Below are 23,666 nucleotides of genomic sequence, written 5' to 3' on the forward strand. Positions count from 1 at the left end.
GTTGATGGAGGCCGCATGTGGCCCCCGGGCCGCCAGTTGCCCACCCCTGATGTAGACTCACCATTTGACCTAACAATCTTTGGACTGTGGGAGGAAACCGGAGTACCAGGAGAGAAAATCCTCACAGATGACGGATTTTCTTTGTTCCTTTTTCAGAGAACAGGAGTTATTAATTTCTGTCAGGACCTAAAGACAATTTCAACCAAAATCTTAAAAAGTGTGTCCAGAGAAAATGACCAACTTGCCCATGGGTGTAAGTGTGAATGGTTGTTTTGTCTCTATATGTCGACCCTGTGATTGACTTTTCCAGGCTGTAGCCCGTCTCTTGCTCGGTGACTTTGAGCTTAACGTTGATGGTTTTGGAAGTGGTCAAAATATAGACCTATGGAGGAATCTATTCAGAAAGATGAACAGGTGTTTCATCTTTGATTCATGGAGTTTAGAAACTGTGATTACACAACAGAAATCTAAACAAATCCACCTTTTTCCTCCAGCTTTGATGTGATGATAAAACCTCGTCCACATGTTTTCTGCATCAGATCCCGCAGCCGGATCGAGTTCTGACGGAGATGATGAAATTTCCACGACAGCGATCTTCTGTCTCTATAAGCGAGCAGCGAGGCGTATTTGACCCAGCAGACCCGCCACCGCACAAAGGAGCCGTCAGCACGTTAATTAACAGCTGGCTGAAGACCGGAGCAAGAGGCACTCTGGGTAATTATCATTAAAGCGGAGTCATTCACCACATGTGTGAGTCTGGAGGAGGAGGAGGAGGTGTTTGGTAAATAACATGAAGTACATCGGGTTTTTTTTTTAAATGCACTTTTCATCAGAGGTGTTCCAAACATGCAGGATAATACATCAGTAAATGTGACGACTTCACACCAGAGTCGTTTTTAGGCCCCTCTGTAGGTTCAAGACCTCTCAGACGCTCTGTTGGAGGCTTTAATTAACAGCGAGTCTCAAAACCCTCCAGCTGTGCTCACTGAACCTGCTCCACTCCCAATCAGCAGACGACCACCTGAAATATTCAGATGGAAAAACATCACAAGTGACCGATCAGGAGTGGAGGACAGACAGATCAGCGGCAGTCCATGAATCACAAACTGTAAGACAAGGCACTGACTCACACCTCTACTGACTGCCTTTTAGGGCGCACTCACACGAGGTAATCCGTATAATGCCTAAGCATCCTTCACCACTAAAGTCCAGTTCATTTGATTAGTGAGTGTGAGTGCTCCAATCTACACATCGCCCTGTCACGCTTTGAAGAGGAGTGCTTCAGCACCGTACACTTCATGCACGAGCACAAACACAGGTACAACATGGACATGGACAGCCTTCATTATGGAGAAATCCCGGAGTGTTCTGTCTGTATCTGACTACCATGACTCAAAATAAGACACAAAGTCAGTAAAGTAGCGTCATGTTCTTTGTGTTGTTGTGAAGCTGCCTGTCTTCTAAACTAAGAACGCTTCATGATCACATAAAGCCATACATGTGTTGTTTTATGACCTTATGTAGAAGAGGTAACGGTGCTCAGGCCCGGTTAGTCCTGGAGCAGTGTGAGTGCAGGCCAGCGGAGGAATGGGGACCGGACAAATTTGCATAGTGTGAGTGCGTCCTTATAGACAATCATTCTCCGACCAGCATCGTCATCAGCTGTTGTACAAAAACAAAGCATTCAAAGTAAGTCAAGGCTATAGTCCTTAAAGCGGGCGACCCAGGTTCAAATCCAACCTGTGGCTCCTTTCCCGCATGTCATTCCCTACTCTCTATCTCTCCCTGATTTCCAACTCTATCCCCTGTCCTATCTCTCCATTAAAGGCACAAAAGGCCCCCCAAAAAATAGCTTTTAAAAAAAACAAAAACTGGTGTACGGTGAAATGCATTTTGCTTCTCATCCCTTAAGTGGTATTCTGAGATTAAGGTTTGCAGCGTGTCGCCTTCTTCTCAGAGGTCCCACTACCCTCAGTTATCATCCTGGAGAGTTAACCTTATTTAAAAACATTTATACTCAGTTTAATGAAAGATATAAAAAACTTGATGCAGTCAGAACTAAGAAAAGAAACGTCATACGATACAGATCTTTGTTTTATGAGCCAAAAGGCAGAATGTAGTTGAGCTTTTCTGTCTTTGAGTTTACTTTTAGAAAAAAAAACAGAAGTGTGTTTCACTTGTCTGTGCAGAGAAACACAGTTGCTGCTCTGAGGGAGAAACTTGCAGCCAGTTAGCAGATTTCTTTCCTGCAGCATCACAGCTGCTTCTGAGCCGATCAAATCTCTGCAAACCCCCTGAACCCCAAAGTCCTCTGAGACTCGCACTCCAGTTTGTCTTTGTGTGAAAAGTGGAAAAAGTGAAACACATCCCAAACCAGATAATTAAATCCTGTTAGTGGAAGCTGTCATGAAAAAAAAAAAAAAACACTGAGCGCTGCCTGTAGAGTCACATCCAGCCTGAAACACACCAAACCTCCTCCAGCATCCAAACCACTGAGCCACCGGGGACCTGCCGGCCAAAATAACTTCACACGAGCCACAAGCTGAGCACATCGTCACCCAGTTTGAGAACCACTTCAAACTGGGTCGCATGTTCAACTTCTCTCAAAGCGAGACAAAAGAAGTTCATATGGAAAAAAAATAAAACTGATCAGAGGTCTGCAGCGGTTAGAGGAGAGGCTGAGGTCAACTCTGCAGGTGCATCTGAGTCCATGTGTCTGAAAAGTCGATATGTCAGAGCTCAGAGATTCACAGAGCCGCCTGAGCCCTCGACGGCTCTGTGCAACATAACAAAACTCCTGTTTGAAAATAAAAATTCCCTCTAGATTTCTGCGGAGAGATAATGAACAGCAAAACCAAGAGAGCAGAATCACATCAGCTTCAGAGAGAGAGAGAGAGAGAGAGAGAAGGTCCACTGTCCGTACATCCCTCTTGTAAATACACCGGTTGTGGTGCCTTGCTCAAATCAAAACTGAAACTTCTCATGGCTTCATTTTAATAATGTTAATGTACGGCTGCTTGCTGCTGATGCTGAACTCCTTAATAGCGGAATATCGAGTGGAACTTTTCAAAACATGAGGCGTACTCTTGGTGTTTGTGTCTGTGCGCGTGCATGGATAAGACGAGCAGATTTAAGTTGTTTGTTGCAAAAACATAACTAATTGAGAGGGAAAAAACACATTTCATACGAACCTAATATTTATAAAAAACAAAAACGGACGTCGACCCCTTGACTCCCATTAGCCACAAACTCCACCAACCAGGTATCGCGTCATTCTGTGGGAAACATTGGACTCCATGTACAGAGGCTGCAGTCTTTTTTTTTTTAAAGGTTCATTTTGGAGCTTTTTACTCCTTTATTTAGAGATAGGACAGTGGCTAGACTGAGACATCAGGGAGAGAGAGGAGGAGAGAGTGGGGGATGACATGCAGGAAAGGAGCCACAGGTCAGATTCAAACCCGCGCCGCCTGCTTGGAGGATTATGGCCATTGTGCATCGGGCAGGCGCACACTTAACACTAGGCATATCGTGCCTCCATCTTTCTCTGTAACATCTCTCTCTGTCTGGTCCAGTGTCAACCGTCTTTGACCTGACACATGACAAAAGGTCAAATTCACAACAACAACAACAACAACAACAACACATGAACAGATGAAAAGTTGTGTACACAAAGTCCCGCTGAGCATCTTTTTGAACCGCGTTCATTATCCACACACAGGAGACGAGAGGATCTCCAGGAGGAGACGGCAGACGACGGAGGTTCAGATTTATTGTTTGTAATGAAGCTAAAAGCGTCTGGAAAGAGACGAAGAAGAAAGACGGAGACAAGCTGTGTGGGCGAGACAGAAAAACCTCGAGGGGCTCAGACGCCCGACTCATCCCCGAGGAGAAGAAGAAGAGGGGGGGGGATGGGGGGGGAGACAAGTGAAGACACAACAACATCAGAGCGGTGTGAGGAGAGAAACTCTGCAGAGAAGAAAAACTTAACCAGAGAACCAAACTGACGACCTGACGCAGAGTTCAGATGAACTGTAAGTGTGTGTGTGTGTGTGTGTGTATGCATGTCCTCATATCTCTGTGAGGACCGCACAAACCCAGGATCCTAATGGTTTCTTCTGGATCACATTTACTTTTGAGAACAAACATTTGGGACGGAGAGTGTTTGGTGAAGTCACTTTGTTTCTGCACAGTTTGACATTTTGTCATTTTGAAGAAGTATGAACTATTTTCTACAATTCTACAATTTATTCAGGTGATCATCCTAAATATCATCAGCATCATCATCAAGCAAATCTGTCGTGATCATCATCAGTATCATGAAGGTCGTAGGTGTTCATTAAGAGCTGGGTCTTTAGCTTTTTCAGGTGCAGAGGGACTCTACAGATAGAATGGAGTTTGGTAGTTAGTTCCAACAAAGGAGAAGAGTCTAGTTAGCGTCTTAGGACCCTGTTGTGAAGGTTGGATCAGACGCATTTCATTGGCAGAGCCGATACCGATGTTTGTTTCATGACTTCTTTTGTAAGTAGATAAATATCGGCTACTGACTAGAGCTCGACCGATTAATATGACAGCCGATATGTAGATTTATTCACCAGTCAAATATCATTTAATTTGAGTATCGTTGTATTCAACTAGCAGTTCTCTTTCTGGCTGATATATCGGTATCGGATGTATTTTCTCTCTAATATAGATATCAGTATGGGACCCAAAAATTCAATATCGGTCGGGCACTACCACTGACATCGTTTCGTGCCACAGTATTTACCGATGTGCTGATGCAACAGGGCTGATACCGATGTTAAACCAATACATCGATGCATCCCTCCACAAGATATTTTAAAAGTTCTTAAGGCTCATTTGAATTCTTTCACTTTTGTAACATACTATGGGTCTCTTTTAACCATTGCTTTTCTTGTTTGTTTTTTTTATGTGTTCCTGTGTTTATGTGGTTATCAAAACACCTCTGTGAGACATAACTCAAGCAGATGACTGAGATTGAGTTATTTCTGGATCAGAGAAAGTTTCTCCGTATGAAAAAAAGAAGAAGTTTGCTGCAGTCCGCTGCTGTTCACAGGAATGTGGGTCAGCAGGTTAGTCTGTTAGTTTAACCGTAAATCTGTCCTCAGGTCTGTTTCAGACTCGTCAATCAAAAACCGGCTGCTTTGGCTGTGTGCCCTGCTAACCCGTCCTCTCTTACATAACACAAATGATGACTTCAAGCTGTCAGAAATTGCAAGACTGATAATCACTATGATCGAGAACATGAACAATGGCAAGGTTTTTCTTACAATTAATTTGTTTGCCAAGAATGTATCTAATAAAAGGTTTGTTGTTGAAGAGTTTCACTTCCTGGTGACAGTCTGCAGTTTGTTACAAAACAGGACAAATGTAGATTTACTGCACACAGTTTCCATTGTCATTATTAACTTTAGGACAACAGCATTCATTTTAAGAGTCAGAACAAAACATTATCAACTTTGCATGCGTCCTTACTGAGAAGTTTTAATTTCTGTAAGATCACATCGACAGCATGGAGAGCGCAGGTTTTCATGCACAGCCCAACTTTCTAAACTGATCACTGAAAAGTTTCAAATCAAAACCAGCACCGTGTCTCAGATCATCGGTTCAAACAGAGGACATCAAAGGTCACATATTATACAAAATACCATTCACCATGTTTCTCTAACCCTAATATGTGTCCCTAATTCATCTACAAACCCCCCAATGATTAGATAAGTCCATCCTCTCCGTCTTTTGCCTGCTCCACTTTTCAGAAAATGTGCGCTCAAACAGGCCGTTTGGAGATTTTCCCTTCATGACATCACAAAGGGCAGTAACCCCTCCCCCAGGTGGGTGACACTCCCACAGCTAGGTGTTTGTTCTGCCCTCTGAGTCTGCCTTCTCACTGTAAACAATAGGACATGGAGCGAGAAAGCCTGAGTACACCCGAGCCCTTCCAGAGAGGGGGCGTGGTCAGACGCCGCTCATTTACATATTTAAAGGTACAGACACAGAAACAGCCTGTTCTGAGCAGGGCTGAAATAGAGGAGTTTATAGACATGATCAAATACAGGATCAGAGTGGATTTAGAACAAGAAACTCCACACACATGTTTTAAGGAGCTCTGACATCTCTGACATATTTACACTGGAGAGGAGGAGAATATGTGACCTTTAAGGTTTTGCAGGGACTCAAACTCTGATACATATTCAGACTTTGTGGCTCTACATGCTACACCACTGGCCTATCTAAAAGTTTTTGTAATTACTGAGACAAAACATTCACGTTATTAAACTATATTGGTTAAAATGTATCCAGACTGACTCACAAGAAGGGGAAATTCATGTCCCCAGGCACAATTCTGTTTCATTTGTTCTTGCCTATTTCAGGACCTGCGGACCCGGCTGTTGTGATGTTTTGTACCTTTTACTTTGAGTATTTCTGTTTCCTGCTACTGTTATGAACTTTTAATAGGGAACTTTTTTTGTAACTTCTCTCTGACTTTACTACATGTGTTTGATAGCTTCAGTTTCAAACTGAATTGAGGCTCGCTGCTTCATCTGATCATCCCAGAAACTGAGTCACACTCGCTGCTCGTCTGCTTTACGTCACAGCTCCCTGGGATTTTTTTTCTCTCTCTCTCTCTTCCTTCTCCCTTGAGCAGCTGTTACGTAACAAACGGCTCAATGAAGCTCGATCTGACCGCCTCACTCACTCTCTCTCACTCTCTCTCTTCAGTCTGCATACCAACAGAGAGCTGCAGGAAAATCTGAACACAGACCGTTGAGCTGCATGCAGGAAGTTACTCATGGAAGTTAACTGCACTTCCCCCACTGCTTTTAATCACGACTGTTTCCGACAAAACATCATAAGAAGAGAAGGCCTGAAGCTACAACTTTTCTCACTAGCTACTTAAATAGCAAGTATTGTCTGCATGAAAAGTCAAGAAAATGGAAAAAAGACCATGACAGATATCAGAAGCTACCTGTTTGTTTTTACCAACCAAATGAAGAAAGAAAAGAAAGAAGGAAGTGTCTTTAAATGGTGAATGGACCGAACCAAAACAGCGATCTTTCTCTTTCATCCGACCACTGGATGAACACATTCCCCCGTCAGAAACACAGTCATGCTCAGGTGGCAGAGGCTGCTGTGCAAACTGTCTGCATGTCGAAGTGTTAAGGGCAGGACGCTGAACCTAAAACTGCTCAAAAAGAAGAAACACTCTGTTTGAGCGTGTGTCCAGATTGGCAGCTGGACTCTTTCCACTCTTTCCATGATTGTGTTTCTGAAGGGTTAATGTGATCTTCTAGTGTAATAGGGATGTCATGATGTTTACACTTTGATACGACACTATACAAATCAAACTGTATCGATACCTGTTTCAGTGTCAGCTGCACAAAGAGAAGTCCTGTAGGTACTGAATAGGTGCAGGCAAATTCCTGCACGCCGTCTGAATCGCACAAATTTGATGCAATGTGCAACTTAAACAGTGCTCCTTCTCTTTCTCTTGCAGCAGCTTCTGGTTATAAAAAATGACTGAAGATGTGCATGTTTTTACAGCTCTTTTCCTGATAATATCCATCGTTAAAATAACAGAGATTGTGTGAAGATAACAGCAGACCCTTTGCACTCTGCACTTTATTGAACTTGCTGCTGAAATCCCTCATTTAATCGTGTGATGCTTTAATGTGTTTTTATGTGCTGTCCTGTATGTATGTAGCCTAACATTGTGGTTCTTAAAGTATCGAAGTATTGGACATTTGGAAAACCTTAGTCAAAAGCTGATCATCAAAATAGTTGTCATCCTTTTTTGGGACGCTGTCACAAGTTGATTAATCAACAAGTTTGTTAATTTCCTGTATTTTATTCATCATGGGACAGTGTGTGAAACGATTGGTTGCACCGGATTTAGCGAGTTGCTAATGTCCATCTCATAAGTGACACAAGACATGGGTTAATATAAAACCCCAAGACAGTAAAATAAAGCACACCTGACAACTGGTGCTCCAGTGTCAGAGGTGTGAAACAGTCTGCAGCGATTCGTCCACTCCAAACTAGAAAAACGGTCTTTATTCTTCACAAACTGTAGACATCCAGGCTGTCCCTGCAGCTTTAAGACTCTTTTATTGAACCACTTAAGTACATAGATGTAAGTGTCAAATTAATTCAGAACAATCACTTACAACCTCTCAATCTTCATTGAATGAATGCAGGGACTTCATGAAGTCAGAAATAGGTTATAAGGGATTTCGACCATGCATCCAGGTGATCAAACCGCAAAATACCATCTCATAACAAACACCAGAGCCTTGTGTTGTGTTGTAAGAGGTCACACAATGAGCGCAGCATGAGTGTGTAAGTGTTAGAAACCAGAGCCATGTCTGTGGGAGCCTCACAGACAAACTGAACACAAGCCGTTTGAAGTTTCTGCTGCACCCTGACAGCTGACACATTCAGCGGCTGCTTTGACAATAAAGGTTTTCCAAATGAAGTCAAATAAAAGCCAGCAGCAGAAGTCTTACCTTTGCCGGAGCCGGAGCCGGAGCCGCTGCTTCTCCTCGCCGGGGTCAGGTGCTTTCCGCCCGGCAGTGTCTCCACGTTCGCCGGCGTCTCTGTGACCGGCGTGGCGGGCTCAGAGCCGCTCCTGCCCGGGTCGCTCGCCGAATCCTGCGGGGACGACTCCATCCATTCACCGAAAAATGAAACTCCAAAAGCGATCAAAAATCCTCCTAAGTCAGTGGTTACTTATGTATAACAAAAAAAGGTTTGTATTAGACCCGGGTAGCAGCCGGTGGAGCGACGTGTTTGAGCAGCGGGAGGAGCGCGGCTGTCAGGTCGCTGCTGTGAGCGCCGAGTGGAGGAGAAAAGAAGCCGGGCTGAGAGAGAGGGAGGGCGGCGCTGTGGAGAGCGGAGCTGCCCTCCCTGGAGGCTCAGACCCGGACTGGAGCAACAGGGGAAAATAGAGGTGGCTAACAAACAATGATAGAAGAAGTGGTTCTTAACTCTATGTACAAAAAAAATAAATCAAATTAACAGTACAACACTGAAGAGGTGAAAAGTGAAAGTCCTGCAAATGAAAACATTAGTCTGACTTCAAGTATTCTAAAAGAAGGTGGGATCAAAATATCCTACTTAGTGCCAAAGCAACAGGAAGAAAGACTTCTCCACAATCAAACATTTTTCAAACACTATTGAATCCATGATGCACAACTGTTTTCACCTCTTTCTTGCTGCAGCTTTTGGCTTTAATGTGGAACTTGTTTTTAATGATTTGACTCTGCAGGGAGCCTGTGAGTTTCTCTCCAGGCTTCAATAACATGGTACCTTATTGAAAAGTATAAATAAACATGTTTTTTTTTATTTGATGAATATTGCAAAAGATGAAGCGGTTGAAAAAGCCTTCATGTAGTGGATTAAAATGTAGACGAATGATCCAATCATTCATCAGTTCATCAGTCTAATCATCCATCATGGGAGATTAGATTCTTCCTGATGAAACTTCAACATTTGGACTCGTAGGCAGAGATCAAACCTCGGATCTTCCAATTGGCAGACGCGCTGCTTGTCAACAGGCATGGCAGGCAACTGCTTGGGGCCCCACACCATAAGGGGGCCCCTGAGGGCTCACAAACTTAAACCAAAGCAGCAGCCCAAAATGTGCAATTTTTGCATGACAGAAGGAAACCTCCCTAAGGGGTCCCATCTGACAGCAGTCACTCTCGTTGCCAAAAAGAGGAAGAGGAGTAAGCGTTGGGACACTGGCAGACATGATGAACGCTGGTTGGAGGGCCCCCTAAATGATTTTTGCCTCAGGCCCCACAAGACTCTAGAATCGCCACCACTAATTGGGGGTCAGTTTGGAGCAGATCTGCAGCAGAACTTTGGAGAAACAGGATTGACGATGATGATAATAAGTTGAGCTCATTGCTTCGTCATGAAACCTGACATCAGTCTCAGGGTGTGACTGTTGTCATTAAGTGTCATTAAGTCACTTTGTACATCTTGAAAATGATAAATAATCCTCTAAATAATCCTCTGATGAAAACAACCCCACATGTTGTGAATACCTGGATGATTACAGCTTCAACAAGCAATTAAAGGATATTTATGAATAAAGTGAAGAGGTGTGTTTGGAAAACAGAACTTCCATGAGTGGAGGAGTTTCACTTTAAAATCAAGATAACTGAAGAGTAGACGCATTGATCTCTTTAAAGGTGACATATTCTCCTCCTCTTCAACCAGTTTAAATAAGTCTCAGAGCTCCCCAAAAACATGTGTGTGAAGTTTCTTGTTCTAAATCCACTCTGATCTTGTATTTGATCATGTCTATAAACCCCTCTATTTCAGCCCTGCTCAGAACAGGCTGTTTCTGTGTCTGTACCTTTAAATGTAAATGAGCTGTGTCTGACCACGCCCCCTCTCTGGAAGGGCTTGGGTGTCTCTGTGCTTTCTTGCTCCATGTCCTATTGTTTACGGTGAGAAGGCAGACTCAGAGGGCAGAACAAACACCTAGCTGTGTTAGTGTCACCCACCTGGGGGAGGGGTTATACTGCCCTTTGTGATGTCATGAAGGGAAAATCTCCAAACGGCCTGTTTGAGCACACATTTTCTAAAAAAAGTGGAGCAGGCAGAAGACGTATCAGGTGGAAAAAACATTGTTAAATGTTTAGATAACAACATGAACATCTCGAGAAAACAACCATAAAAACCTCATTATCGTAGGATAATGGAGTAAAATAAAATGTGAGGATGTGTGTCAGCTTAGGGCTTCCGTACAAAACTAAACAGAGGAGGAGGACTTTGCTTTTAAACACTTCATTGATAGAATACGATTCACTAAGACAAATAACAACGTGACCGAAACAATCATTCTCTGCTTGATGTCTGACCTCACATTAATCCTCTTGTCATGGATTTCATTTACTTTTCGGCCTCTCCTGCAGCCGTTCCTCCGCTCGCTGAACCCTGTCCGCCGTGTTACCGCCTCCCTCTCCACCTTTTCATCATCAGCCTTTTTTTTAAACACTGCTTTCCTTTTGCCAAAAGCTTTGCATTGCCTGGAACATTTAAAGAGGGGATTATTGCTCCAGATTTCATCACTTTAATTAGTTCAGAAGAAATAAAAGAGCTGAATATGATGATTATTTAGAGCCAGGATGACGACTGAAGCAATCTTTGTTAGCCTGCAGTGAACTGCCTCAGGATCGTGTTTGTATTTCCATCTTTACTGCGACGTAGAGAAGCCGTTCACCTGCTCATGACTTCAACTTCTCACATCTAAGACAAGTTTCTCTTTGCATTTGAAGCACTTATTTTAAGTTTGAATCCCTCAGATGTAAAGAATAGACCCCTAACTGGAGAGTTTCCTTTCTCGCGCATCCAACTAATACAAGCAAACAAAGATCTGAAGGTCAAGGGTCAATTGCAAAGATTCCAGCTCCTGTGTTTTTAAGCTCAGGGAGGGTATAGATAATTTAAAAGGAGGTTCAGGAGGCGTCTGAGAAGCTTCTACAGTTTCCTCAAGAGTTACAGAGGGTTTCTTTCATTAATTCATTTATTATAAACCTCAGGATACACTCAAAGTGTTTCAGGTTTCCTTCAGAAAGTTTCCCAGAACCAGAAGCAAACAGCGTGAGGAAGCTTTTAGTCTGTACGCTCGTCTACTGTGGAACAAACTCCCAGAGAACCTGACGCTCTCTTAAAACAGGACTTCAAACACTTTTTGATTCACTGCTGCCTTCACATCTGTCGATGGAAGCGGGCAAGAGAACTGGTTCAGATAGAAGTGATTGTACCCGACCTAAAAAGCCTCTGCATGTTTCTAATAAGCTCCACGAGCAGAAACGTGCTCAAACTAGGAGTTGCACAATATTGGAGATGCTTTTGAAAAATGGAGAGAGGTTAGAACGCAGAAAGGTTTACAGACCGATGCAGAGCTGGATAAACACTGAAGCTTCAGTGTCCACCACATGGCAACCTGCGTGAGCATGGACATGGAGAGGAGGGGGCGGGGGGAGTTGCAAGCAGAATTATAAAAACTCATCCCACAGGAGAAACCTGAACAAGTCTCAAACCGTTCGTCCTTTTCATTAAATAAACAGGGAACGAATGCAGCCACAAAACGCTGGTATGATATCGCAACAACACTGGAGGTAAACAGGTTGAACAAAAGGAGTGTCATTATTACAGTCATTAGTTGGCACCACGATTACAACCTATTACGGAACAAATCAGGGTGGGGCTCATTCAGAGGCTGCAGCTGCCCCACCCTCCTAAACTCTGTATACACATATCTTCGGAGCCTGATGGCTGTTGGGTTTACATGGATGTACTCTGCACAAAAACTGCAACCTTGATCTTGTTTTCAGAATGTTTCCATTACGTCTTTTGTATAAAGAGTTTACTGAGAAGTCACCTTGGAGTAACAGAACTCTTCTTGGTTTGTGTTTTTTACTTCCCCTTCTACCTCAGTCAGTCAACACATTTTTATGGATGTAAGGCCGAGGTTATGTCATGTCTCTGGACATGTAGAGCAGGTCTGGGTCAGCCTGATAATAGGGGAATTGCAATAAAACAGCTTCAAGAAGCAAATGCCTCACAGAGGACCCCTCTCACCCCCTACACCCTGATCAAGGACAGCTCTTACCCCCCCTTTATCCTTCCCTCCAGTTACTGTCATAAGGCAGACGCTACAAAGTCCCTCTGGACTGAACAAACATGTACAAAAAGTCCTTCAATCCCTCTGCAATTACCAGCATGACCAAATTCAAATGGTCACTTTTATCAAATGTAACAGTCCCATTTTGATGTCTGTACTTTGAGTTGTGTTTTTAGATGCAAGTTGTGTTCATTGTTTGAGTGTAAAATTAGAATTTCTGTCACTTTTAGGTCAGACACTAAAGTTTATCTAATCTAAAAAAAAAAAAAAAAATTGTTTGGAAAGATTGCAAAAATGTTCTCAGACAATTTAAGTTATCATTCTGAGTTGAGGAGGAATGAACATGAATAGTTACTGGTGAGACTGATCACACATGCAGACGGAGACACAAAAATCAAGCTGTTGTGTCACCTTATGTTAGTCACAATCAAAACTTTGATCATTATTGAATCAAGCTCCAGTGTAAACAAAAGCCGATGTGACCTGTTCATACGAGTTGTGACATCGACTCAGAGCTTCATCGATCACTGTCCAAACTGCGGAGCGAGTGCCTCCACCTCTCTGCCAGACGCTGCCTCCGCCATCATTCATCCGAACGGAGAGTGAAGCTCGCAGCAGCACGTTTGTCCTCGGCGTGAAACGCTGCAGTCAATGAAAGTGAGGAAAAGGACGAGTTTACGGAGTGAGTCTGAACTTCAGCTGTGGTGTTCTGTCATCTCTCAGGTTAAATAAGCAGAAGTGGAATTTATGAACTCAGTACATGAAGTCTGTTACTAAACTTGGTTATAATTATGATACTTTATGGTACTTTTCCATTAAGATTGTGAGTCTAAGCCAGTATGAGACAGTCCTGTTCTGTGATGGATGGATGGATGGATGGATGGATGGATGGATGGATGAATAAATTGAGGGATGGATTAATGGATGGAAAGATCGATCATTGGGTAGATGGATTGATGAATTGAAAAATGGTAGGAGGGAGGGAGGGATGAATAGATGAATGGATGGATGGATGGATGAATAGATGAATGGATGGATGGATGGATGAATAGATGAATGGATGGATGGAAAGACAGATGGCTGGATGAATAAATGGATGATTGGGTAGATTGATAGATTAATTGAAGGATTGTAGGATGGATGGATGGATGGACAAGTTAATGGATGGATCAATGGGTGAAAAGATTAATGAAGGGATAGATGATATATGGATGGATGATCAATGAATAGATAGATTGTAATAACAGAAATAAGTTAACATTCTAGCTTCAGGGAGAATCATTCTTTTTTTTCTTTTATTATTAATAGTAACACACAACAGACAAACAAAAACACAAGCGGTACATTGCACCTCTCCATAAAACCAGGACAAAACAAAACAAAGCCCTTCCCGCCTCCATCAACCATCAAATCAGAACCCCCCCCCCACCCTAATCTACATAAATAAAAGATAAAAAAGATAGTAAACAAAATAAAGCGTCAGTAGTTCAACAAATCAGCGAACATTTGCAAACGAACAGGTTTCATCTAACCGTAAACCAGAAAAGGTAAAAATAAAATTTGTAATAAAATAAGCGGAAAAAGTAAAACTTGAATGATGATGGCATATATATACATATATACATACACATACATCTACTGTACATATACGGGTAGATACACACATGAACATAAACTATTTATCTTATTATATAAATGCATATTTCTTATGTTTTGTTTTCTATTGTTTTAATTGTTACTTCTGTTGTTGTTTATTGTTATAGTGATATCAAATAATTTTCCAGTGAGGCCCTTGTTTCTGTGTATTCCTGCGGAGAATCATTCTTCAAACTCGTCGTACACTGCAGCTTGGTCAATGGCCCAATGGTTCAAAATATGACATGAGGTAGTCTCCTGTCATAATTTCTTAGTTTATTGTGTCTGTTTGGGATGGCAGTCAGGGGCCGCAGGATGAGTCAACAAACTCATGATTTAATTCTAAACTGAGTCTGTAAAAGGTAACCAAAGAAAGTAACGTGACATACAGTACTTATTTAAAACCAAGCCTTGCATTGTTATCTAAACCTTACCAGATCATTTTGGTCTAGAAACACAACAAATCTTCTACTATTTCCAAAATTATGGCTTCATGCCAAATCTCATCCATAACAAACTTTCAACGCAGAGCCTTGCTCCTGCAAAACTTACACAGTAGTGTTACAACGATGGTCAGTTTTTAACATGTCAAAACTTTGACTAAGCTGGGAATTAACAATATTTTCCACAAATATTCTTTTCTGTGTCGCTTCTCGCCCTCACTGTAACACCTGGTGGTGACGCTGTGTTTTAAAGGGTTAATCTGAGCCTCAGACTCCGCAGCATCTGTCTCTGCAGACTCACATACCAGCGCCGAGTTCATCCGGGTCGTATGGAGGGATCGCTGTACGGCAGGTCAGAGGGGTCAGATCTGCAGAGGAGATAGCAGCAGCTGCAGGAGGCCAGACCGAAGTTCATCACATGATCCAACTTATGACGAAGAAGGAGGCTTTTATTCTCACTCTCAAGTAGGTGTGAGAGTAAAAGTGATTGCGGAGATTCTGCACCAATTCAACAAACAAAACGATGAATTAAGTCTTTTTTTTTTAAGATTTATTTCTGGGCGTTTCATGCCTTTATTGTAGAAACAGAACAGTGGATTGAGGAAGAGGAGCAGTGGGGAATGATCTTGGTCAGAGTTATTAAAAATAATTTTCAAAAGATCATCGGAGAAACCGAGATTTTACGAGACCACAGGATCATTGCAGCATTCAGAAAAAACAGGAACCTGAAAGATTACCTGGTCAAAGCAAAAGTCCAACCCATGTTGACCCCTAAATCCAGTCGTCACGTGGAACGGTACTGGAAGCTAACTCCAAACGGACTGTAGCACAGAGACGGAGAGCTGAGAGACTTCGGATCTCCAAGCTCGACACGATGCATCCCAGGGGCTTGAATGAGAAGTAGACCTGTTTCGTCGGGGGACAGTGATGGCCAGTGCATTAAATCCTGCCACCAGCTCCCGGTGACGGGATTCACAATTCCTAACCTATTCCCTAACCTCTCCCACTGTCTTGCCTAAACCTAACCATTCTCCCCTTTAATAACCCAAATGATTGAATGATTAATTAATTTAATCATAAATCATTGATATTAAAAAAAATAAGCTCATTAAAATAGACAATACATATCATCTTAAAACAAACAGTAAATACAAGGTTTAAGGATAAATCATTGATTTCATAACTTAATATTCAAATATAAATTCATTAAAAACACTTTATTAAAAACACTTTATAAACATGTAAGGGGATTAAATTCATTTATTTTTGGTGGTGGGTTAAAAACAGATTGGCATAAAAGGGGTTAAAAACACAACACGGAAAGTCACGTAGGAACATACTCCCCGAGCCTATAAATACAAGTGAAAGTGAAAGCAGCTCTCCGGCAGTCTGCATGCCTTTCACGCCGCACCTTTAATCTTTTGTACCTACACCTGAAGAAGACCTACAAGGTGAAAACGTTGCACGAGGGCACATTTATTGATTTCATTTAGGGAGAATTTTGATTTAAAACGTTTTTTATTTCATTTTAAAAGTTTTTCTAAAAATTAAATTCATTTTTTTCATTAAAGGCTTTATATGCGATTTTTCACACTACTATATAATATAAATCAAGTATATCCTCTGAAAATAACTGTGAGTAATGAGAGTCCCACTGTCTGTGATGTTTTCAGAGTTTTTTTTCTGTTTGTTGACATCGCCGGCCCGACGGCTGACTCCTCCCCTCGCGAATGAAAGTTGTTTAATTGAGGGACTAGAGAAAAGAAGAATAACATACTGTACTCACTGCTTAACTGTGTTTCTAGATCACGTTTATTTCGGGTAAATTTACATGCAGTGTGAAGATACGAGCATAATAAAGATCGCTAGCATTAGCATGCTAGCCCACAATGCACCGCGAGTTGTTTTGGTTTCATGCTGGTGCTCAAGGGCGACATCTGCTGGATCAAAAAATCGCATATAAAGCCTTTAAAGACAATTTTATTTTCATTTTGGTATTAAAAACAAAGCACACTCGGCCATCATGAGCCCTGCTTATGACGGCCACTGGACCGAGGTACAGTACGGCCGGCAAGAGGGTCGCCCCCGTTACCGGGAACAACAAGGGGATGGACCGTGCATTTCCTGTCTCCCGCACAGGGGGACAGATCCCCTTCCCCTATCCTACCCTACCCTTAGGGCTTCCATGGACCCGCTCATGCTACTACATGCGGCTGTGGTAGATGCCCTTAATAAAGCGGTGGACCACTTCAAGAAGCAGCTCGGAGAGCTTCCTCTCCATGAGCTGTCCCGGCCAACCATCCAACCATGAGGAAGACAAGCTTCAATCAGCTCGAATATATGAATGTCCTTCCTCAGGACAAGGTATTCATTTTACACATGCTGGACATGTCCTTTGCTGAGGCCTCCCACTCCCTTCTTTATCCCAAAGGTTTGGGATGAAGAGTCCGGACGACATTGACCTGGCTGATTTGGTGGCTGGAGACCAGGTCACCTCCGTGTCGGTACATGCTGCATGCAGTATTGTTCCTAAAGACCCGAACATGCAGGTCATGTGGGCAAGAGCTGGTCTCCAGCCCCTGATCGGCCCAAACAACTCTGTGTATTGTGCGCTAGGCATGTACGAGGCTGTCAATTTTCAATCAAAGCTGGAGGGAAAAAGGATGGACATAGCTGCACCATCGGCGAATGTGTGCAAGTCTCCTATACTGACCTTTCTGCAGCGTGGACTCGCCACATCTGCACGTGCCATTTCCCTTCAAGCATCCAGTCTCTGGTATAATAGTGACTGCTGGGTTGTCCCACCCACAGTACCAGAGGCCAGCCCAGACACTCATTTTTTTAAGTTATAACAACTATGTTTTTTTTTACAGTGTGGGACAGTTCACTTTTGTAGGGGAATGAAAAATTAATCTGGATTTTGAATACACCTGTTAAATGTTCTTCCTTCCATTATCTTATCTTTGCTGTTCATGTTACAAGTTGAATGTCTGCCGTCTGAAACATCTTCTCCCCTGTTTACTGATCTGTTGGAGTCAATAAAATGTATTTCTGTAGAATAGGAAAATGAATCACCAGATAATCCTTCTGATAAAACATCCCCTCCCCCCCCGGCCTGTTTCCCGCTCAGATCAGCCTCTCTGAGAAATCATAGCCGAGCTGATTGGAGATCAGGCGTGTCCTCGGCGATCAGAGGAAACCGAAGCTTCATCATCTTCTCAGTATAACAGAGTGTGAGTCATCGTCGGGCTAACAGCTCGATTCAATAATTCAATGCTCCTCTGTACGAATGAATTATTGAGTCTGGAGACTGTGAACCAGTGCAGAACATCAGCTGATACTTTTACTTCTCCTGCTGAGACGACAAAGTACATGTTCTCAAGTTTGCACTTAACTACAACGCCATCACTTACACATCTCTGTAACAATTCAGAGACTTATTCCCTGAATTTCTTGAACTATGTCTTTCACTTCAGGTCATTTTCTCATTACTGCTTTTCTACTAAACCAGTTGATAACTGCTCAAGCATTTTTAGCAATTGATTGAATTTGATTTTGGGGTTCAATAAGGTTTGTAACTTCAGCTTTAATGAGTCTGTTGTTCGTCATCAGTTCATCAGGACGCTGTCGATGTTAAACTGAGTGAGACTCAGATAAAAAAAAAAAAAAAAGCTGCTCCGACATTCCTGTAATGAATCTGAACCGTCTGCACACAGCTCCCCCCTCTCATCTCCACATGAATCGCTAACACGGTGTCACAATCATTTCATCACACCCGGCCCTGATGAAACACGAACTACAAAGGCAAGTTTTAAAATTATAATGCCGTGCATTAGCTCTCGCTGAATATTTCCTTTCTCTTTAACCAGATGCATTTTAATAAGACACGCTGCATTAATTTACATGTTCTGCAAACTCCTCTCACTGAGGAGGAGGAGGAAGAGGTGGAGGAGGAAGAGGAGGAGGAAGAGGAGGAGGAAGACAAGGAGGAGGAGGAGATGGAGGAAGGAGGAGGAATAGGAGGAGGAGAAGGAAGAGGAGGAGGAGGAAGAGGAGGAGGAGGAAGAGGAGGAGGAAGAGAGGAGGAGAAAAGGAGGAGGAGGAGGAAGACAAGGAGGAGAATGAAGAGGAGGAGAAGGAAGAGGAGGAGGAAGACGAGGAGGAGGAGATGGAGGAAGGAGGAGGAATAGGAGGAGGAGAATGAAGAGGAGGAGGAGGAGGAGGAGGAAGACAAGGAGGAGAATGAAGAGGAGGAGAAGGAAGAGGAGGAGGAAGACAAGGAGGAGGAAGACAAGGAGGAGGAGGAGGAGGAGTAAGAGGAAGAGAAGGAGGAAGAGGAGGAAAAGGAGGAGGAGATGGAAGAGGAGTAGGAGAAGGAAGAGGAAGAAGAGGAAGAGAAGGAGGACGTGGATGGCATGTCATGAAGTCCCAGAGAAGGTTTTAATTCAGATGTTTGAGGATAACCATACACATTATTTGATATGATGTTTTTTTACTTTCACTTTTTACGTAGGTATTTAAATGTTTTGATCGCTTTAATTCTGAAGTTTGTGTCGCTCAGGATCTGTTTTGTTTCATTTCTCACAGATTTTTGCAGATTCATGCAGAATTCTGGATTTCAGGACCTTACAACCGGACCCGTGTGAATCCTTCCAGATCCATTAATTAGAGGTCGAAAGGAGCCAGTTGAGGTGGTTCGGGCACCTATTCAGGATTCCTCCTGGACGCCTCCCTTTGGAGGTTTTCCCGGCACGCCCAACTAGGAGGTGAACCCCGGGGTAGACCCAGATCGAGCTGGAGGGATTATATATCCCATCTGGCCTTGGGAATCCCCCAGGAGGAGCTGGAAGAGTGCTAGGGAGAGGGAAGTCTGGGTTGACTTACTTTGCCTGCTGCCCCCTGCAACCTGACCCAAAAGAAAATGAATGGAAGGATGAATGGATGGTGTATGTTGGACGAAGTAATGACCTGTGAGAGACCTCAACTCAATTCAACTTCAACTTTATTTGTCCCTGAAGGGCGATTGGTTTTGCAAGCAAGTCATTAAAAGGACAAAAAAAAATACAAAAGACAAAATACATTTGGGAAGCAAACGCAAGCACCAAACATGACTTGCTGCCGGTCACAACACGATTATACGTCCTAACCCTAAACCTGAGCATTTGAGGACATCTCTGGACTGAATGATCCCTGAAAAGTATCATGAAGCTGTTGGTTTGCATTAAACTAGTACCGAACCATCCAATTTCAAAGAGAAAGTGATGCATTTTGGTTGTTTTTGTTTATTTGCTGTGCTGCACTTGTAATGCACCGATTAACCGGCCTTTAGGGGACAGCATATAAACAGATATTTGCATATTCACACAGAGTCTGCAGGCGAGTGAAACCATGTTGGGTGTCAGAAGGTATTAGCTGTGTGCACAGAAAGCGTCTGAGTGGAGAGCAGAAGAAGAAGAATGCATTTAGCCGTAAAGCTGTCTCTCAATAAAAATTGCATTTATGCTTCTCAAGTTTCTCGTTGGACTGTGAACTGAGACCAGGGCACAGAAAAGGAAGTCTATGCCTGACCTCTGGCTCCACCTTGATCCACAAGAAACATGTCCGACCCTCCCAGAAGCTACTTTGATTGTCAGATGATAGCTGATCATTAACAGCTGACAACACAGTTGCTGGTTTTTACTATGGGGAGGAATTTCAAGCAGCTATTGACGAGGGCTAAGCTGAACTTCTAGGTGACACGTTTATGCAATTCAAATATTTGCAAGTTTCTTCATTTTGATTGGTTTGCAGTGCAAATCTGTGTTGTGCCTACTTTCCCGCTTTTGTGTCCTTTGCCAATCAGCTTTTTGCAAAAAAAAAAAAGATTAATTTAAGACTGCTTTGGCTCACTTCTAAAACCACTTTAGTCAAGATGACAAACATTTTAAGACGTCCACGATTCAAACCAAAAAGTTGGTTTTTCCCAACATTTTAAAAATTCTCATAACTCTCCCTCCACAGACTGATGTCATGTGAGAAGTTGCGTAAATGCTGCACAGAACGAGCCTCTGGTGGGATGAGCTCACAGGGAAGGAACCACCCCGCCCCCCCCTGGATGTCTGGATCCTGCTGAAGGGAGGGAGGAAGTCCGAGTTTTGACCCAGTGACTGAGTCCAGTTCACATTCAGCTGTTGGAGCTCAGTGTTGTGTTTACTGTACAGTCCCGTTACCATGACAACAGCAGCTGTGTTGTGTCTGTCTAATAATTTCCGCTGGCTTTGAGTCTGCTTGTTACGTCAGCTCGGACCCTCGTTAAAAATTGTGGAAGTGCACTGTTACATGAAGACTCTTCCCCGCACGATAATCACAGACCTTAATGGATATACAAATGTGCAGCTACTGCCGCTTTACAAGTAAACTCAGGGAGGAATTAAAGATTCAAAAACAATCAACAGAAAGAGCGATGGGGGGCATGTTTGCACTAAAGACGACTAAATATGTACCACCATGGGCAGACAGATAGATGTGGCACTGTTAGAAAAATAACTTGGATTGTTGAGTGAAAAGCATCGAAGAAAGTGATCAGATGTTACAGTCCAGCGTGACTGTCAGTGTGGTTTTACTGCAGAGCAAAATAAACACAACAGCGCCGTCTGGTGGCTTTCTGAGACATACAGAAGCTGCTCTCCAGAGCTCTGGGCTGCAGGATGTCTTTACATTGTTTACATTTTGATTAACAGCACATTTTCTCACATATTGATTTATCGGTGGTGATCCTCACATTATGTTGGATAAGTATCAGAATTAACGTTTCCTTTTCCCTTCAGAAAAGTCAGCGGGGCATGTTGAGGAGAAGACGGATTATTTAAAGGGTCGATGCTCCCTGCAGTAATGCTGACGAGTACAGGCTTCAGATAGCCAGTTAAAAACTGATGTGTTTGTCATGCTAGCAGCATTCAACTCAAAGATAAATGAGAGAACAATGTGTTGGGTGATGATGAACATTTATTCCAGTAAATGTAAAAATGTTTCAGAGGATCCAGTGAAACATCTGCAGCAGTTTGTGAGCTCCTTACGCCCATCAGACTGTCAATGCACACACGTAGCCTCCGGGAGCGGCGCAGTACATATCGTTCCATTGACCCCAATCTGCAGGGAAGAGAAGAACAAGACTTAAATAACATCAGACAACAGAGTGTGACGTCATCCATTGATTTTTGGACTCTTGTTTTAACCTTTAGATAAGCCTATTGAAAGTCGCCATGTTGATTTTGCATTCTGGGGCCAGAGGGTGAAGACTTCGAGGAGCAAAGTTAGTTAGTTAGTTATCTTAGCATGTTAGCATGTTAGCATGTTAGTGCTAACATGTTAAGATTTCTGCCTTTTAAAAGGATGTTTTTTCTTTCCCTGTAACTTTGCTAAATGTTGCTTTGTGCTCATGATCGATTAACGTTTGGTCATTGTAACAAAGCATTGAGTAAGGTCTTTTACCTGCTTTTTGTAAGCATCTTTAGATAACATTTGTTATGAATTGGTGCTACACAAATGAAGATCGACTGATTGAAAAGTGAGTAAGACCTAATTAGGCCCCATATTAGCATACTCAACTTTACAGCAGAAATAAAACATTGTACAGCCTGGTACAGGCTAAGCCCTCATGTTGTCTGATCATTAGTAACTTACAGTTGTAGTTGATCTCGACACATTTCTCGGCCTGTTGACGGAAGTCTGGCTGCATGTAAGCAAAGTAGCTGAAATCGTGTTGAGTGCCGTCGGTCCAATCATACACCAGATAATCTTCATAGCGCTAAAAGACAGAAAAGAGTTAAAGATTACTTTTCCTGTCATTTCTAAGTTTTTATTTCTTCAAACAAGTCCCAAAATGTGCAGGCTTTAGCCAATTGCATCTTTTTACGTCATCCATGCTACAACCCAGACCACCTGTGTTCACATTTTTGTGAAGGCAGTGACCTCTAGTGGTTGTTTTAATAATAACAGGAAGAAAAGAAAAAGTCAGGTGAGGTGTAACTCAGTGATGAACACCATCTAGAGTGACAGTGGGGTGAGATTTCAGACAAACTTCCACTCAGAATTCTTGTGTATAAGTCTGATGTGAAACCAAAAATCAAATGGGAATGGTTCCCTTCCTCCCAACAAACATCCTATGTGGTACTATGGAGAGGGAGGACCTGTGTTGCTACCTTTCAAGACTTTAGAACACTTTATAATAAAGAACTTGAACCACACCCAACAGTAAAAAAGCTGCACAGTTATCCTCAAACTATCCCCTCAGTCCTCTGCTTTACTATAAACGGAAGTATTTGTTGCTCACGACTGTTAAGTTGAGTCCGATCCAGTAAGGAGGCCTCTCAGGGCTGACTCTGAACATGGTGCACACCACCTGATCCAACTCCTGTTTGCTGTGGATCGACACCAGATGACCTCCGTATGTGCGGCAGGCTTTCTGAAATCAACAAAAATATGTACATAAAACAATCAACAACACAGCGTCTGAGCAGCAGGACGGCACATCTTATCTCATGGTTGCATTTGTGTCGTTTCTGTATCACCTCTGCATCTTCAAAGTTCAGATGTTGCGTCAGATAAAAAGCCTTCACGCAGCGGCTGGTGCCCATCTGCTCCCACTCCCCTCCACTGATTTTCTTTGCACACGGCACAGCTGGATTTTTTTCTTTGCACATTTCCTCAAGACCTCCTGTGGCTAGGACAGAGGGATGAAGTGTTGTCAGGTTTGTTGTTGTTTTTGTTTGTTATTTTTTGACTCTCGCATTCTTACCGGCTGCAGATACTGACAAGAACGTCAGCGCCACCAGAAGAAGAACGACAACAGGACGCATGGCTCGGGATCCGCTGACTCTCACAAGGCTGAACAACTGGAATATCAGCTGAGGACATCACACAAATGACCTCATTTATTCATTTCAAGTTTT

At 42.8% G+C, this 23,666-nt stretch overlaps 2 protein-coding genes across 2 annotated transcripts in view; both read right to left on the reverse strand.

The window, feature by feature from the left end:
• The window catches only part of LOC132981939 (nuclear receptor ROR-alpha A-like), a 90,495-nt gene extending 81,521 nt beyond the window's left edge, over positions 1-8,974 (reverse strand). Inside the window, exon 1 of the mRNA XM_061048132.1 lies at positions 8,523-8,974. Coding sequence (XP_060904115.1) covers positions 8,523-8,685 — 163 coding nt within the window. The 5' untranslated portion in view covers positions 8,686-8,974. The remainder of the gene's footprint in view (positions 1-8,522) is intronic.
• Positions 8,975-21,796: 12,822 nt separating this feature from the next.
• LOC132978789 (C-type lectin BML-1-like) lies at positions 21,797-23,417 on the reverse strand. The gene is made up of 4 exons (XM_061044105.1): positions 23,286-23,417; positions 23,048-23,179; positions 22,399-22,522; positions 21,797-21,864 (listed from the first exon to the last, which is right to left on the reverse strand). The coding sequence occupies exons 1-4, from the start codon at positions 23,415-23,417 to the stop codon at positions 21,797-21,799; spliced, it is 456 nt and encodes a 151-aa protein (XP_060900088.1).
• Between the last annotated feature and the right edge of the window lie 249 nt (positions 23,418-23,666).

The sequence above is a fragment of the Labrus mixtus genome, chromosome 1 (assembly GCF_963584025.1).
Source record: "Labrus mixtus chromosome 1, fLabMix1.1, whole genome shotgun sequence".
Classification (NCBI taxonomy): Eukaryota; Metazoa; Chordata; class Actinopteri; order Labriformes; family Labridae; genus Labrus; species Labrus mixtus.

Excerpts from the sequence above, each read along its gene's own strand:
- LOC132978789 (XM_061044105.1), bottom strand. The coding sequence starts at position 23,417 with ATGTGCAAAGAAAAAAATCCAGCTGTGCCGTGTGCAAAGAAAATCAGT. Across the intron at positions 23,180-23,285 it reads TGAACTTTGAAGATGCAGAG|AAAGCCTGCCGCACATACGG; the intron begins GTGATACAGAAA and ends TGTTGATTTCAG. Across the intron at positions 21,865-22,398 it reads TGTCGAGATCAACTACAACT|ATTGGGGTCAATGGAACGAT; the intron begins GTAAGTTACTAA and ends TCTTCCCTGCAG.